At 38.5% G+C, this 17,932-nt stretch overlaps 1 protein-coding gene across 1 annotated transcript; it reads left to right on the top strand.

Annotated features, from left to right (window-relative positions):
* The first annotated feature begins 15,162 nt into the window (after nt 1–15,162).
* On the top strand, nt 15,163–17,368 carry LOC104727661 (beta-carotene 3-hydroxylase 2, chloroplastic). Its single transcript, XM_010446750.3, has 7 exons — nt 15,163–15,779; nt 15,897–15,956; nt 16,182–16,253; nt 16,357–16,491; nt 16,752–16,877; nt 16,978–17,034; nt 17,146–17,368. The coding sequence occupies exons 1-7, from the start codon at nt 15,411–15,413 to the stop codon at nt 17,233–17,235; spliced, it is 909 nt and encodes a 302-aa protein (XP_010445052.1). The 5' UTR covers nt 15,163–15,410; the 3' UTR covers nt 17,236–17,368.
* Nucleotides 17,369–17,932: the final 564 nt, after the last annotated feature.

Raw genomic sequence — 17,932 nt, 5'->3', positions numbered from 1 at the left:
AAGTTTATGTTTTGTTTGAGGGCAAGCAAAGGCTAAGTCTGGGGGAGTTGATATATCATGGTTTTTACAGTTTTTAACCATGATATAAGTGTGCTTTTTGAGTCTTTTGATTTGTTTCTAGATTGTTTTTGAGTCTTTACAGGTTATCTAGGATTTTGGCACGGATGGAGCAATATGGAACAATTTGGATTATTTTGGAGCATTTTACCGAAGGAAATCAAGTTGGAGTCGGATCAGAGTCATGGCATCGATCGACACCACAAGGGCATCAATCGACACTCCTGTTTATCCGATGAGAGTACAAGAATTGGAAGTTTTACAAATTTGCCCAAAGTCTTCTCTAATTGCAACATAAGCTCCTGAACGTGTTTTAGGATGTATATACAGTATTTTTAGGTTTTTACAAACCATTAAGTTATTTTCTAGCAGTTTTTGAGAGAAAGAGTTTTGAGAGCTTCTGGGAGAGATAGAGAATTCTTTGTAGAGAAAAGATTTCTAAACTCCCTCTTTTACTTTTCAATATCTATTGCATGTTATTCAGAATTATGATTTGTTCTTCATTAAACATGTCTGAATAATTTGCTGTTAGGTTTAGGATTTTTTATAGGGTTTTTATGATTTATTAGATCTATGATTTTTAAGGTTCTTAATCTTTTATGATCTTCATCCTTGGTTGTTCTTCACAATAATTCTTGATTGATCACCTAGAATTGTTATCTTAGGGAAATAAATTGATATGAGAATATAATTGTTTTCCTGATTAAACCATTGATGAGCAAAATTATTTCTTAGAAAGAGATTTGAATTAATAATTTTGTGAACTTATCTAAACCTGTTCTTAAAGCTGATTTTTAACTTAGAATTTTACAAGGAGATTTGGATTTTCTGGTTTTAAATTTAGATAATAATTGCAGTGAGAACTGATTATTTTACCAAAAGTTTAGAGTTCTAGATCTGATTTTTATTGCTTGAACCTTAATTATTTAATTGATTTGATATTTCATAATTACCTGAGAAATTTCCTAGGTTTAACCTTTTGATTTTCTGAGTTCACAACACTTTTATTTTAATACTTTGCATTGCTTTTTCTTAATTTAAATCAACTTGTTTAGCGTAATAACAAAACTCTATAATCCATTGTGTTTGATCTTGAGTCTCGGTGGATTCGACCCCTAAGAGCATGATTACTGGGAGTTACTCAGTGCGTTGCTCTCTTATTTATGTCCCAAAAAAATTAAAAAAATCCTATAATACTGTCTAAAATCCGAGAATCGCTTCTCAGGAAGGAACGGAAGCAACCCATAAGAAGCGGTATGTGTCAAAATGTGGTTGCTTGTCGGATAAATATATATATTTTTATTCATTTTCTTCTCTCTCTTTCGCAACCCTTTCTCTTTTCTCTCTCGAGGTTAACGGTGAATCCATCACTGATTCACCTCAAATCCAGAAAAATCGATTAAACTCGAGGGCTTTGGTGATTGACACCGATTTGTCTTCGGATCGGCTTCCAATCACAATTGCTGTCATGTCTCATTCGCTTTTGTTCTTAAGATCCTGAATTTTCTCCAAGCTTTCATCGGTGTATCGATAATAATCTACTCCATTTGAATGCTCGATCAATATAACCATCATGTTCCCCCGTTAAACCTCCTCCGTCTCTGTAACATCCGTGAATCGAAATCCCGGTTTGGGAGTTGCATCGGTCGATGCAGATGTTGCATCGATCGATGCAGGTTCAGGTTTCTGCGTATTGACTTAAGTTAAACGCTGCATTTTGGGGCTAGGAAACCCCTAAATCGTGTGTAATCGACTATTTTGTCTCATTAGCCTATTTTGGTCGTTCTTGAAAGAAATAGAAGAGAGGAAAAAGTTCTTGAGAAGTTTCGGAGATTTTGGGTGATTTGTGGCGTTTCTTGGGAGATCTGAGGCTTAGAACGTTGTAGGAGCTTCCTAGAGGTGTTTTCTCTTCTTGTGTTTAGGTGCAGATTCGTCTTTGCAAAGGTAAGTGCAGGACCATGGCTTATGGCTTATCTAAGCTAGAGAACTCTTTAATCTGCTTGTTGTGTGATGTTAGACTTGTTAGATTGTTGTTATGGATGTTAGGAAGCTTTCTTGTGGCTTGGGATCGAGTTTTGTGGTTGTAGGAACGAAGATCCAGCGAGAAGCTTCGGAGGAAAACGATGCTCGGCATTGCATCGGTCAATGCAAGTTAACCTTGCATCGGTCGACGCAGATCTTGCGTCGGTCGACGCAACCTCCATTTGGTATCGGTCGATGCATGTTGGCGTCGGTCGATGCAGAGTCCTGGTTTGTTATTGTTGATTGTTGATTGTTGTTTGATGGTTAGAGATGACTCTATTGCTTGTGTGTATAGCCCAGTAGATGGGAGGATTGCCTTACTGAGTGTTTATAAAATACTCATGCATTGCAATGTGTGTGTGTGGTGCAGGTAAAGGCAAAGTGTGATCGAAGACAATGAAGAGGAGGATGTTCTAGGGACTCGGTTTGATGTTGTCTGGCATTGCTAGGTTGTTGGTTCTATGTTTCCTGTCATTTGATTATTGGATATTGTTGATGTTATATTTATTGGTTATATTACTGGTTATTTATTGGATATTGAGATTGGTTATTCTGTTGTTGGTTATGATTGTGGTTAGGTGGCTAGTGGGTATGGGACCACTAGTTGTAGTTTAATTATTTATTATATTTATTATTTATTATTTAAAAAACAAAAAAGGTCGGTCCTTTCATTTTGGTATCAGAGCCCTTACAGTTCTAGGTTTGGGTTCACTAGGTTTCTGTTGTGATGTTTGGGATTGCATGTCTTGATGGATTATGTGAGTTAGTCAATTGTGTGTGGCATGGAGTCTTAGAACATCCTCTTCGAGCCGACTGTGTGATTCCACGGTGAGTTTATGTTTCTGTGTTAAATAGTAATTGTTTGCTTAGTCTTCTGTTCATGGTAATGCAGATGGCTAGAGGTGATGTTGTGGCTGGTCGTGGTCGTGGATGCGGACATGTTCGTGGACGCGGACGTGGTCGTGGTAGGGGCGGAGTCCCAGTGGTTAGTGAGACCGAGGACCAGAGTGTGACAGCTGAGGGTGTTGGCGAGTCGCAGGATGTTCTGGGGGATTCCGTGAGTGTGGCAGGAGGGGGCGGTGTTGATGCTCCAGTGGCCGGTGATGCTAGGGTCCCGGGTGTGGGAGTCCCAGCGGGTGGAGTCCATGGTACTGACATTGCGCAGGCTCAGGTAGTTCCACCAGTGGTGGCAGAGGAGCGGCAGCCAGTGGCTGCGGATGTGGGAGTCCATTCTCGTTATATCAGCATGCTGACAAAGATGGGCCGTATTCGTACCGAGCAGTTTTCGGGAGGTACTGATCCTACCGCCGCGGAGGCGTGGAGGACGAGTGTGGAACGTAACTTCCATACTCTGAGATGTCCAGAGGAGTTTTGGGTGGATATTGGGGTCCACCATTTGATTGGTGATGCTCAGTTGTGGTGGAGTTCTGTGGCAGCCAGGAGAGTGCAGAGGGAGATGTCTTGGGCTGACTTTGTCTTGTTGTTCAACCTCAAGTACTTCCCTAGAGAGGCACTGGATAGGTTGGAGGTGCAGTTCCTTCAGCTAGCTCAGGGAACTCGGTCAGTGCGGGTGCTTGACTTGGAGTTCAGTCGACTTCAGAGGTATGAGGGTCGGGATATGGAGTCTGAGGAGGCTCAGATCAGGAGGTTTTTAAGGGCCCTACGCAGTGATTTGAGGATTCACTGTAGAGGGTGGAGTTATGCTACGCGTGCAGAGTTGGTTGAGACTGCAGCAGGGATTGAGGAGAATATCCGGGCACAGTCAGTGGCGGTAGCTCCAGCAGTTCAGCCTAGTAGGGCTCAGCAGCAGGGTGGTTCGAGCAGGGGCGGTAGGCCTGCACAGGGAACCAAGAGGAAGTGGGAGGCTATGCAGAAGCAGAGTGGTGCGAGTTACTTCAAGTGCGGGAGCAAGGATCATAAGATTGCTAGCTGTCCCAAGAGGAGTGCTCCGACGGCAGGGCCTCGAGTATGTTATCATTGCAGGGAGCCAGGGCACATCAGGCCCTTGTGTCCCAAGTTGCAGCCGGCAGCAGTGGCAGAGTTGCAGCCTGGAGGTCAGCAGGTGGCACGGATTGAGCAGGCGCCACGGGTTTACACGACAGCAGAGACTGGTGGAACTAGTGCCGGGGCGATCACAGGTATAATTTCTGGTACTTAAGCTTTGTGAATTTTTAGTAGGTTCAGATTCTATGTTTTCCTGTGATAAAGTGGTAGGTTTTCAACACATAAGGTTTGTGTAGGGACCTTGTTGGTGGGCGGTTTTAAGTCCCATGTCATGTTTGATTCTAGAGCTTCTCATAGCTTTATTACTCCAGAGTGTGCAGAGTGTGCGGGGATCAGCGGGGATCCTGGAGAGCGTTCAGGAGTTGTCAGAGTTGAGGGAGGCGAGTTCCTGAGAGTGATTGGACGAGCTAGAGAAATTAGTATTCAGATCGCAGGAGAGTCGTGGCCAGCGGATTTGCTTATCAGTCCAGTGGAGTTATATGATGTTATTCTCGGGATGGATTGGCTGCATCGGCATAGGGTGCATTTGGATTGTCATCGGGGTAGAGTGGAGTTTGAGCGCCCAGGAGAGAAGTTGGTGTTTCAGGGTATTAGACCGACTTCGGGGAGTCTCATGATCTCAGCCATTCAGGCTGGGAAGATGATCGAGAAGGCCGTGAGGCTTATCTGGTTACTATATCTATGCCAGAGTCAGTGGGGAAGTCTACGGTTAGCGGTATTCCAGTAGTGTAGGAGTTTGAGGATGTGTTTCAGTCTTTGCAGGGATTACCACCATCTCGGTCAGATCCTTTTACCATTGAACTAGAACCGGGGACGATGCCGTTATCCAAGGCTCCTTACAGAATGGCTCCAGCAGAGATGGCAGAGCTGAAGAAGCAGCTAGAGGACTTGTTGAGTAAGGGATTCATCCGTCCTAGTGTATCACCGTGGGAAGCGCTGGTGTTGTTTGTGAAGAAGAAGGATGGGAGTTTCAGGTTGTGCATTGATTATCGGGGTTTGAACCGGGTCACTGTGAAGAACAAATACCCTCTTCCTAGGATCGATGAGTTGTTGGATCAGTTGAGGGGTGCTACTTGGTTCTCCAAGGTAGATCTGGCGTCGGGTTATCATCAGATACCGATAGATGAGGCAGATGTGAGGAAGACTGCTTTCAGGACAAGGTATGGGCATTATGAGTTTGTGGTGATGCCTTTCGGGTTGACTAACGTGCCAGCAGCGTTTATGAGATTGATGAACAGCGTGTTTCAGGAGTTTCTGGATGTGTCTGTCATCATTTTCATCGACGATATCCTGGTTTATTCTAAGAATCCTGAGGAGTATGCAGTGCATTTGAGGGCAGTTATGGAGAAGCTGGGGGAGCAGAAGTTCTTTGCCAAGTTGAACAAGTGTAGTTTTTGGCAGCATGAGATGGGCTTTCTGGGTCACATTGTTTCTGCAGAGGGGGTTTCTGTAGATCCAGAGAAGATTCAGACTATCAGAGATTGGCCTAGACCACAGAATGCCACAGAGATCAGGAGTTTCCTTGGATTGGCAGGATACTAGAGGAGATTTATGCAGGGGTTTGCGAGCAGAGCACGTCCTATGACTAAGTTGACAGGGAAAGATGTTCCTTTTGTTTGGTCAGAAGAGTGTGAGGAAGGCTTTGCAAGCCTGAAGGAAATGTTGACTACTGCGCCAGTGTTGGCTTTGCCTGAGCAGGGAGAACCCTATGTGGTTTATACAGATGCATCTAGAGTTGGTTTGAGGTGTGTTCTAATCAAGCATGGGAAAGTGATTGCCTACGCTTCGCGGCAGTTGCGGGTACATGAAGGCAACTATCCTACTCATGATTTGGAGATGGGTGCTGTAGTTTTTGCCCTGAAGATTTAGAGATCTTATCTTTATGGTGCAAAGGTACATGTGTTCACAGATCATAAGAGTCTGAAGTATATATTCACTCAGCCTGAGTTGAATTTGAGGCAGAGGCGGTGGATGGAGCTTGTGGCAGATTATGATTTGGAGATAGCCTATCACCCTGGTAAGTCTAACACGGTTGCAGATGCTCTAAGTCGGAAGAGAGTAGCTTCGGCTCTGGAGCAGGAGATGGAGTCTCTGGTAGGGGAGATCAGTGCTTTGAGCTTGTGTGCTATTTCACAGGAACCATTGAGTTTGGAAGCAGTTGATAGAGCAGATCTTCTGAGTAGGGTGCGGTTGGCTCAGGAGAAGGATTTGGGGCTAGTGAATGCCTCTAAGGATGTGGATTCAGAGTATCAGGTCTCAGATAATGGTACTATCTTGGTGCACGGTCGAGTTTGTGTGCCCAAGGATGAGGAGTTGAGGCAAGAGATTCTGAGAGAGGCTCATGCGAGCAAGTTATCTATTCATCCAGGAGCGACTAAGATGTACCGTGACCTCAAGAGGTATTATCATTGGGTCGGGATGAAGAAGGATGTGGCTAGTTGGGTTTCGAGGTGCGATGTGTGTCAGCTAGTAAAGGCTGAGCATCAGGTTCCTAACGGTTTACTGAAGAGTTTACCCATTCCTGAGTGGAAGTGGGATATGATCACCATGGATTTTGTGGTAGGATTGCTAGTGTTACGGACTTTTGATGCTATTTGGGTTATCCTGGACCGGTTGACTAAGTCAGCACATTTTCTGGCCATTAAGAAGACTGATGGAGCAGCGGTCTTGGCTAAGAAGTATATGAGAGAGATAGTCAGATTGCATAGGGTGCCAGCGAGCATTGTGTCTGATATGGATTCTAAGTTCACTTCGGTGTTTTGGAAGGCATTTCAGACAGAGATGGGCACTAAGGTGCATATGAGTACAACTTATCATCCCCAAACAGATGGACAGTCTGAGAGGATGATCCAGACGCTGGAGGATTTGCTGAGGATGTGTGTGTTGGATTGGGGTGGCCATTGGGAAGATCACCTGAACATGGTAGAGTTTTCTTACAACAACAGTTATCAGGCGAGTATTAAGATGGCTCCTTATGAGGCTTTGTATGGGAGACCATGTCGTACACCATTATGTTTTACTCAGGTGGGGGAGAGGAGCATGTTTGGTGCTAGTTTTGTTCAGGAGACTTCAGAGAAGATTCGGGTTCTCAAGCTGAACATGAAGGAGGCTCAGGATAGGCAGAGGAGTTATGCCGATAGGAGGAGGAGAGATCTTGAGTTTCAGGTAGGAGATAGAGTGTACCTCAAGATGGCCATGTTGCAGGGTCTGAACAGGTCATTATCAGAGACTAAGTTGAGTCCGAGGTATATGGGTCCATTCAGAGTGATTGAGTGGGTTGGACCAGTGGCATATAGACTGAAGTTACCCGAGGTTATGCGTGCATTCCATAAGGTTTTCCATGTGTCTATGTTGCGGAAGTGTCTCCGTGAGGGTGAGCGAGTGTTGGCTAAGATTCCTGAGGATCTTCAGCCTAACATGACTTTGGAGGCGAGACCAGTGAGGGTTCTCGAGAGGAGGATCAAGGAACTTCGGAAGAAGAAGATTCCTTTGATGAGAGTCCTGTGGGACTGTGATGGTGTTGAGGAGCAGACTTGGGAGTCTGAGGCAAAGATGAAAGCAAGGTTCAAGAAGTGGTATGAGAAGCAAGCCGCAACTTGAGCTTGTTTAGCCTGGTTTCATCTGTAATCCGTGGCTGGAGCGGGAATGGAGTATTCCAGCCCATCTCTCTTGTTACTCGGTCGCTTGGGGTGGTTGGTTGTACGACTCAGTAACAAGATGAGGTGGTGCTCGGGGTACAAAGTTTTCGTGAGGCGGGGTTTCTGGAGGAAAGTTTCCTGAAATAAAAGTTTCCAAAAATGGAAAGTGCTAAATATGGAAAGTTTTACGAGAGTTAGAATTTGTCAATTTTAGTAGTGGAGAGCCTTGGAGGGGGCTTGTGTGACTTTAGTGGTGGATTTTTGAGTCAGTGTGCCCGTGTGTGGCAGTATTCTTTTGTTATTGTGTGGCCTTTGTGGCAATATTCTTTTGTTATTGTGTGGCCTTTGTGGCAGGCTGTTTAGCCAGAGTGCCTGTTTAGGCGGTCCTTCGGGACAGACGGTCCTTCCGGACTGATGGTCCTTTGGGACAGACGGTCCTTCTGGACTGATAGTCCTTCGGGACAGACGGTCCTTCGGGACAGATGGTCCTTCGGGACAGACGGTCCTTCGGGACAGATGGTCCTTCGGGACAGACGGTCCTTCCGGACAGATGGTCCTTCGGGACATATGGCCTTTGTGGCGGGCTGTTTAGCCAGAGTGCCGGTTTAGGGGGTCCTCTTTAGGACATTTGTTTGGCCTTGGTGGCGGTCCTCTTTAGGATATTTGTTTGGCCCTTGTGGCATGTATATGATCCTTGTGTGGTCATGGGGTATTCCAGTGAGGGGATATGTGGTTGGTAGGACATTGAGATGTTTTACGCGAGCCACGGTTTGGGAGTTGCATCGGTCGATGCAGATGTTGCATCGGTCGATGCAGGTTCAGGTTTCTGCGTATTGACTTAAGTTAAACGCTGCGTTTTGGGACTAGGAAACCCCTACATCGTGTGTAATCGACTCTTTTGTCTCATTAGCCGATTTTTGGTCGTTCTTGAGAGAAATAGAAGAGAGGAAAAAGTTCTTGAGAAGTTTTGGAGATTTTGGGTGATTTGTGGCGTTTCTTGGGAGATCTGAGGCTTAGAACGTTGTAGGAGCTTCCTAGAGGCGTTTTCTTCTTGTGTTTAGGTGCAGATTCGTCTTGGCAAAGGTAAGTGCAGGACCATGGCTTATCTAAGCTAGAGAACTCTTTAATCTGCTTGTTGTGTGATGTTAGACTTGTTAGATTGTTGCTATGGACGTTAGGAAGCTTTCTTGTGGCTTGGGATCGAGTTTTGTGGTTGTAGGAACGAAGATCGGGCGAGAAGCTTCAGAGAAAAACAATGCTCGGCATTGCATCGGTCGATGCACTTTGTGCGTTGGTCGATGCAAATGCGAGGACGGCGCGTGAACTCTAGGGTTTTCGTGTTATGTCAAACATGAGTCGGTCGATGCATTGGGAGCATCGGTCGATGCAAGTTAACCTTGCATCGGTCGACGCAGATCTTGCGTCGGTCGATGCAACCTCCATTTGGTATCGGTCGATGCATGTTGGCGTCGGTCGATGCAGAGTCCTGGTTTGTTATTGTTGATTGTTGTTTGATGGTTAGAGATGACTCTATTGCTTGTGTGTATAGCCCAGTAGATGGGAGGATTGCCTTACTGAGTGTTTATAAAATTCTCATGCATTGCAATGTGTGTTTGTGGTGCAGGTAAAGGCAAAGTGTGATCGTGGAATCAAGGCAATGAAGAGGAGGATGTTCTAGGGACTCGGTTTGATGTTGTCTGGCATTGCTAGGTTGTTAGAGTTGGGTCATTAGAATATTGCTAGGTTGCTGGTTCTATGTTTCCTGTCATTTGATTATTGGATATTGTTGATGTTATATTTATTGGTTATATTACTGGTTATTTATTGGATATTGAGATTGGTTATTCCGCTGTTGGTTGTGATTGTGGTTAAGTGGCTAGTGGATATGGGACCGCTAATTGTAGTTTAATTATTTATTATATTTATTATTTATTATTAAAAAAAAAAGAAAGGTCGGTCCTTTCAGTCTCAGCCTCCGGCGGCTTCATATCTGGATTCTTCTTCTTATGATACTTTCTCTTCGACTTCAGGAATTGAGATCAACGGTGATTCTTTGAAGATTCCGATCAGTTTCGTATTGGGTATCTTTCTCGGGTCACTGTGATACCTCACCTCGCAGCCAGTACTCAGGTGTGCAATTCATGTTTGTGATATATTTTTATTCTTGGGTTTTGCTCTTTAATTTCGCTTCTGATCGTTTAAGTTTTTTTTTTTTTAATTAACAGAACGGAGTTGCACTGATTGCTGAAGCTGTTGCGAATCTGTTAACAGTAGGATTTAAGTGTATCGTCTTTTCCTAACTAGTGTAGTTTGTGCAATTTTTCATTCATCTGTTTGTTTCATTTAGTTGCAGATGATGATGCTTCAGAATGGTTTTATAATGGGAGGGGTAGTAAGTCCAGCTTTGGTTTCATTGCTCTTAGTTCTAGTCAGTTCTTTGTAGAACAACCAAACAGATTTGTTTCGTATGCAGTAGTAAATGTTCATGTGTTTGGTTCGTTTGACAGGGCGAGTATGATGTTAAGGACGAGGTAGGGAAATAACAATGTGGGCACAGGTTCTCTTTGGCAAAAAAATGCAGAACAAACACAAATGCAAACTCTGTTCCAAGAGTTTCTGTAATGGCAGAGCACTTGGTGGTCACATGAAGTCTCACTTGGTCTCATCCCAACCGTCCACTCGGAAGAAACTCGCTGACTCGGTCCATTCATCTTCTTGCTCTTCCTTCGACGATAAATCTCTCATCCCAATCCTGGACATGTTCTTATCCATGAAAATAGAGTTCTCTCTTGGAATGAACTCATAAATCTTAGTCAATAAATCTCATCCTGCAATTTCTTGAGATGTGAGTCCAACTACTTATTCTTGTGATCTCCTCTCCTGTATATGTATTCATATTATGTAACAACCATCTAATCTTGTTTCTTAATTTTAATCAGCATTTTGCTGATAAGAGATATGTTAATGGTTGCTAGTAATGAGTTTTTAAGTGGCTAGTGTGTTTTGTTTTTAACAAGATGGTTGAGCACGGGTTCTATTCTAGTTTCAGTTGTTTAAACATGTTATTGTGGTGAGTCTACAATGGTATAAACTGTTAGTGAGATTCACTACAAGTTGAATCAAAGTGCTTCAGGTTAGAAGCCAAGATGATTCTGTTCTTTCTCCATATGATTCAAGTAAATTGAAGATGAGGTCGTGAGAGAGAGTTGGAACCATATGGAACCGCATTATGTAGCACACTATGTAGCTAGAAGGGTGAGCGAAAGCATGTAATAGCTTTAGCTTTGGGGAGTGTTTTTCTCATTAGAACATAGGTTGATACAAAGAGTGTTCATGAGTGAGTGATGAGTGAGACACTTGTAATTTGTATCTATGTTTCTTCTTCTAGTGGATTCCGAGCAAGAGTCTCGGCGAGATGTAGGTGGTGTCACATTGACACTACTGAACTTGTTAAATGTGTGTGCTCCCATCTTCTTCTCTACTCTTTTCTCTAATCTCTATGTGCTCTGTTTTTTTGCTGCAACAAACAAAAAAACTTCTCTGTTTTGACTTAAGCAATGGTGTGTTGGAGTTCTCTAGTGGAAGAGAGATTTGGGGTTTTGACTTCTCTGTTTTGACTTGAGTAACCTTTTTTGGGGTTCTCTAGTAATATGTTGATTTTGCTTAAATTCTTTTAGGGTTGCTTTATTTAATTTATGATTATTTATATAATTAATTAATGTGAACTATGGTGGGTTACTCCACTAATGATGGTCTAAGTACTATATTGATATCTTGTTTGAGAGAATAGTTCTAGGGATTAATTTGAGCCTATCAGTTATAATTTTGAATTTTATGAAATATATAATCTCCTTATCATTGTTTTTTTTTAAATTGTTTATTTTTTGTAATTTTTTGATAATTATCTTTTTCATTATTAATATTGTTTAAACAATTTTTTTTGTTTTTTTGTCATTATCTCAAATTTATCCTATTAAATATTAACTTTTACACATGTCAAAATCTCATATTAATAACTTGACACGTGTCAAAATCCTGTTAATGGCTAACTTTCAAAACTCAACTTTATATATATATATATATATATATATATATATATATATATTGACAATCGCTCACAATATATATTTGTAACCATTACTTTATATTTTGCTTAGGCAATAACTTATAAATTGTGATTAAAACTCTACCAAATCAAGCTGAAATCAATCTACTTTGAAAATCAAACACACATCAATCCACAATGAATGATGTATATTGCAAAACTAAACGACCAATTGTATGATCAAAATCAGGATGTCTCCCCGAAATAAGAGGCAAATTGGATGAGTTCAGTGAATTTTTTGTACATCCATGATAAACAACATATATCTTAATTTTAGAAAACACATGTTTGTGTTTTAAGAGAGACCGCTTTCAACTTCCCAACCTTATTAAAGGGACTATTCAAAATTATTAGAAAAATCTAAATAGGAATATAATTCAAGAGGAGTAGAATTTATAATATTATATGACTTAAATGTTATAAAATCCTTCTAATTGGACTGCCAATTATTTTTATATACTTATTTAAGCAATGTTGTTAAAGTTCAATCCTACTATTATGTGGCATATTACAAAAAATGCTATTACATTTTAATTTATTTAATAATTAACAAAAGAAAAACTTATATTGGTGTGTATAAAATAATATTTGTGAAATTATTTAATAAAATTACTTAACAGATTCGATTTATTGTTTCAGAAATCTTATCAAACAATAACAAACTATTTAGAACAGTTATAAAATTTAATTTTATTAATAAAACTAAGATTAAATATTTGCATATCTAAATCATTTAATAATGACATGTATATTTTAAAACTAAGATACAACATTGCTTATGTTTTAAAAATATCTTTAGATACTTATTTAAACAATGTTGTTAGAACTTTAACCAGCTTTGATGTGGCATATTACGAAAAATGCTATTGCACTGTAATTAATATAGAACTAACAAAAGAAAAGTTTATATTTGTTTACAAAATAAGAAAACAATATTTTTAAAATTATTTAACAGATTCTATTTATTATTTCAGAAATTTTAGCAAACAATAACAAACTATTTAATTGGCTAAAAAAAAAATTTATACATAATATTCACTATATAAACAATACTAAATGTATAATGTTGACAATATGCATATACATAATCTAATTGTAATTTTCACATAGAAAGTTAACACTCCCTCCGTTTCAAAATATAAGATGTTTTAGAGAAGTTTTTTGTTTCATAATATAGGATGTTTTCAAGTTTTTATGCAACTTTTAGATTAGTTTAGTATTTTATATTATGCAGTATTGTTTCTGATTGGTTGAACTTGTTAAAAGTAAAAACTTCTTAATCTGCATGCTTTACTTAAAACATCCTATATTTTGAAACGGAAGGAGTATATACTAACATGTTATACCAATAATTGTGATAGTGTTAATATTAACACCAATCACTATTGTAAATTTGGTATATTAAAATCTCTAAACACGATCACATCAATTTGTAATACCTCCATAATCTTCGTAATTATTGATGAAACTCATAAGTTTAGTTGAGGATGATGTTTGCTTGACCACAACAAGATGAAATCATAAATGAGAAACACAATCTCTCACTCTACGCGTCTATAGATTTGTCCCGCAGATGACATGGAGTTTGTTCGTGTAAATAGTTTGATCGTCTACAGATCGTCAATCAAATAGTTTCAATAAATATATTTGTAAAATTATTTAATAAAATTATTTAACAGATTCTATTTATTGTTTCAGAAATTTTATCAAACAATAACAAACTATTTAGAACAATTATAAAATTTAATTTTATTAATAACACTAAGATTAAATATTTGCATATCTAAATCCTTTAATAATGACAGATATATTTTAAACTAAGATACAACATTGCTTATATTTTAAAAATATCTTTATATACTTATTTAAACAATATTGTTAGAACTTTAACCAGTTTTGATGTGGCATATTACAAAAAATGTGATTGCATTGTAATTAATATATAACTAACAAAATAAACGTTTATATTTTTTTACAAATAAGAAAACAATATTTTTGAAATTATTTAACAGATTCTATTTATTGTTTCGGAAAGTTTAGGAAACAATAACAAACTATTTAATTGGCTAATTAATTTTTTATATACATAATATTCACTATATAAGCAATACTAAATGTATAATATTGACAATATACATATATATAATCTAATTGTAATTTTCACATATAAAGTTAATATATAAACATGTTATATCAATAATTGCAATGGTGTTAATATTAACACCAATCACTATTGTAAATTTGGTATGTTAAGATCTCTAAACACTATCACATCAATTTGTAATACCATATCACAGGTCAATACATGTTTTGTTTGGTTTTTTAGACTTTACCGAATTTATAATTAACGAATTTGATATTGCACCCAAACCAAAATAGTAGTACCGACTACGGGTCGAAATTATAATAGACATATTGAAATTATCTCAAATGAATTTCAATAACTCATATTTTATCAGATTTCTTTTTGTAGAGAGTGAGAGCAACCCCTTTGTATATATTGAGATTAGGGATAATAGACATATTGCATGCAACTATATAGAAACATTTTCTTTACGTAAAGATAGGACTGTTATTTGGATGAAAACGTTTCTTGAATTATGGTTTTTTTCTTATAATGTCTTTTTTGGATGAACTATTGTACTAACGATCACATTCCTTTCTAAACAAAAATTGTTGAAATATAGAGAGATATGGTGAAGAATTCTTCTTGTGGTGTGTGAACAACTCCTTTCATAACGATGAATATTGTTTGCTTCAAGACATTACTAATGGAATGGTATGGCGAAAGAGTAACTTATTTTTTAGGTTCGGATCACTCACATATATATAGTCATAACAATTTTATGTTTTGTTTAAACAATAACATAAAAATTATGATCAATACTCTCTACCAAATCAAAGTTACAACCTATTTTGAAAATACATAGAAACACATCAATCGACAACATTATGTAATGTATATTACAAACCTAAATAGCCAATAGTATGAACAGAATTAAGATATAGTTCTAACAGGGTTAACTGATTTTACCTTGAGTATGTAAGCTGAAGAAACAAAATAGACCACTAACAACTAGACAGGTGTGGAAGATGGTGATACTCTTCTCCCTTATTCGGTGGAAGAAGAGAATACGTGGAGGCATTAAAGAGAAGTGGGAGTGATTCGCTGTCGATTACTTGGGATCCTAGAAATGGCCCATCACCTCTCGCTACCTCAAACACAAAACCCCGGTACCACAACCCAATGTGTAAACGTTCCTTTCTTCTCCACTTTTAGTATTTTGTTTCATTTGGTATGCTTTACTTTATATATGGTTGTTTGTATTTCTTTTCATAAAAGATTAACAATGTTATTGTATTAACTCAACATACTCTAACTAACTAATCATTAAATCAAGATATTTAAAAAAAAAAAAAAAAAAAAAAAACAAATGATATGATTTTTTGGAAAAGTAACTATAAAAAGAATATTGTGGACTCACTTGTCTCTGCAAGCTTTACCACACATTTTTCTCTCTATAACTCTCTTTCAAAGTATAATACAAAAAAAAAAAAAAAAACACCTCTACGAGCTCCTTCCCATGGCAGCAGGACTCTCAACAATCCTCGTAACACTCAAACCACTCACCCGTTATTCTTTCTCTTCAAAACAACCTATCTCCACCGCCGTTTTCCCACCATCTCCACGACTCAATAGCTTTAAACGGAGAAAGATTCTCACCGTTTGTTTCGTCATCGAAGAACGGAAACAGAGCTTTCCCATGGACGAGGACAAACCGGAAAGCACGACGAGCTCTTTGGAGATGTTGGCGACGACGCGGCTTATCAAGAAAGCAGAGAGGAAAAAAACGGAGAGGATGACTTATTTTATCGCAGCTGTGATGTCGAGCTTTGGTATTACTTCTATGGCTATCATTGCTGTTTATTACCGGTTTTATTGGCAAATGAAGGTAATCAAAATTATATAAAAAAACAGAAACAAAAAGTACAAAATCAAATATCCTTTTGTCTTAATTTCGAAAAGTGAAACTTGATTTTTTTTTTTTTTTTGTTGGGTTTGATATTAGGGAGGTGAGGTGCCTGCATCAGAGATGTTTGCTACATTTGCTCTAGCCGTTGGTGCTGCAGTAAGTTTCCAATTTTTCCTAAATTGTGGTAAAAACAAACCGAACTTTTATTATATTGTATGCCGAATTATCCAAACCAATATCCAAATTTATGTGAATTAAATATTTACATTCACAATTTTTGGGAGTCTGAAACGCGAATTAGCTAGACGATATTGCGTATGCCGATTCTATTCACATTTTTTTGTAGTTTGTTTTTGTAAAAATTGTTTGGATTTTTTTTAGGTTGGGATGGAGTTTTGGGCACGATGGGCTCATAGAGCTTTATGGCACGATTCTTTATGGAACATGCATGAGGTAATTCAATTTTCTCAAATTATTACGGTTTATATTTCCGGTTCTACTGCTACAGATGAAGAAAAAAAATGACAATTATTTGGTAAAATTGGTTTTGTGGCAGTCTCATCACAAACCAAGAGAAGGAGCGTTTGAGTTAAACGATGTGTTCGCTATAATAAACGCGGTTCCTGCGATTGGTCTACTCTATTATGGATTCTTTAATAATGGACTTGTTCCTGGTCTTTGCTTCGGTGCCGTAAGTCTTTTCTCTATCTTTCTCTCTTTACGACGACAATATCCAAAACCTGAAAAGAATTGGTCTTTGACTTCTTTACAATTTAATTTCATAAAAAAAAAATTTATATTTATCAGAACTAATAAATTATATTTACATAAAAAAATATCGGTTCATTTTAGAGTTTATTTTCGAAAATCCGGAAAACACTCAAAACGATTGGTTTTGGAGTTTTTGCTGACTCTCTTAGCGGACTGGTTTTTGTATATGGGACATGCCAGGGACTGGGAATAACGATGTTTGGAATGGCTTACATGTTCGTCCACGATGGACTCGTGCACAAGAGATTCCCTGTCGGCCCTATTGCCAACGTCCCTTACCTCCGAAAGGTCGCGGCAGCTCACCAGGTTTAATACCATGCAGTACATAATCCGACGGTCTAATTTTTTTCTTTCTTTTATCTCATAACTAGTACTATCGATTTATAATATGGTTTTAAATTTTCAGCTACACCACACAGACAAATTCAAGGGTGTACCATATGGGCTGTTTCTTGGACCAAAGGCAAGAATCTATACAACCCCTTTTAAAAAATTAAGAGATATCAAGTTAATAATTTGCATGTAACGTGGATTGATTTTTGTTTCCATGGTTTGGGTTTTGGTAATGGTGCAGGAACTGGAAGAAGTGGGAGGAAAAGAAGAGTTGGAGAAAGAGATAAGCCGGAGAATCAGATTATACAACAAGGGTTCTTCCACCTCTTAATTGCTACAAATTAAACCCATTTTTTACATTTTTAATTAAAAAAGAAAAAACTAGTAAGAAAAAATATTTGATTTAAAATCTATATTAAATGAAATAGAAGAAGAGTCAGGCTAATTAGCCTTTCGAGTACAAATTTGAATACCGTATACATCGATGTGTCATTCAGTTTTGAGCTTACCAAACATATTAGATGGATTGGGACCAAAACACACACGTCAAATTTTCGGTGCTTTCGTATTTGGTCCATTAAGTTCAAAGTACATATCAGTATTCTTCAATATGCAAAACTATACTTCTATGAATTTTCTAAAATAGGACGATGTCGCGTTCAAGCATTATTAGACAATGACACATGTGGGGATTAAAAAGTATAAGATAAACTACGTACCTTGTCTCTGTACCATCCTAATTCCTAACTAATAAACATATATAAATATTTCAGTTTCAGAATTTGGAAGTTCGGTAGGCTTTGAAGTCTAGAGTACTTTAAGACCACTCATGTTGGAAAACAATGTATAATGACTCTTCTTTAAACACAATATCAAACCTAACTTTTGAATATTTGCATCTAAATATCTAATTAAGATACGTGGACCTTGAACGAATGGTACGGGTCTGTGTTCACTCCACTGGCGAAAAATGAATAATTAATATCTACGAGAGGAAGTGGTACGAGTCGGAGTCATACGATTCTTAG

This window comes from Camelina sativa, chromosome 2, assembly GCF_030686135.1.
Source record: "Camelina sativa cultivar CO46 ecotype springtype chromosome 2, ASM3068613v1".
NCBI lineage: Eukaryota > Viridiplantae > Streptophyta > Magnoliopsida > Brassicales > Brassicaceae > Camelina > Camelina sativa.
The sequence above is the reverse complement of the archived record's forward strand: the minus strand, read 5'-3'. Positions and strand labels throughout refer to the sequence as shown.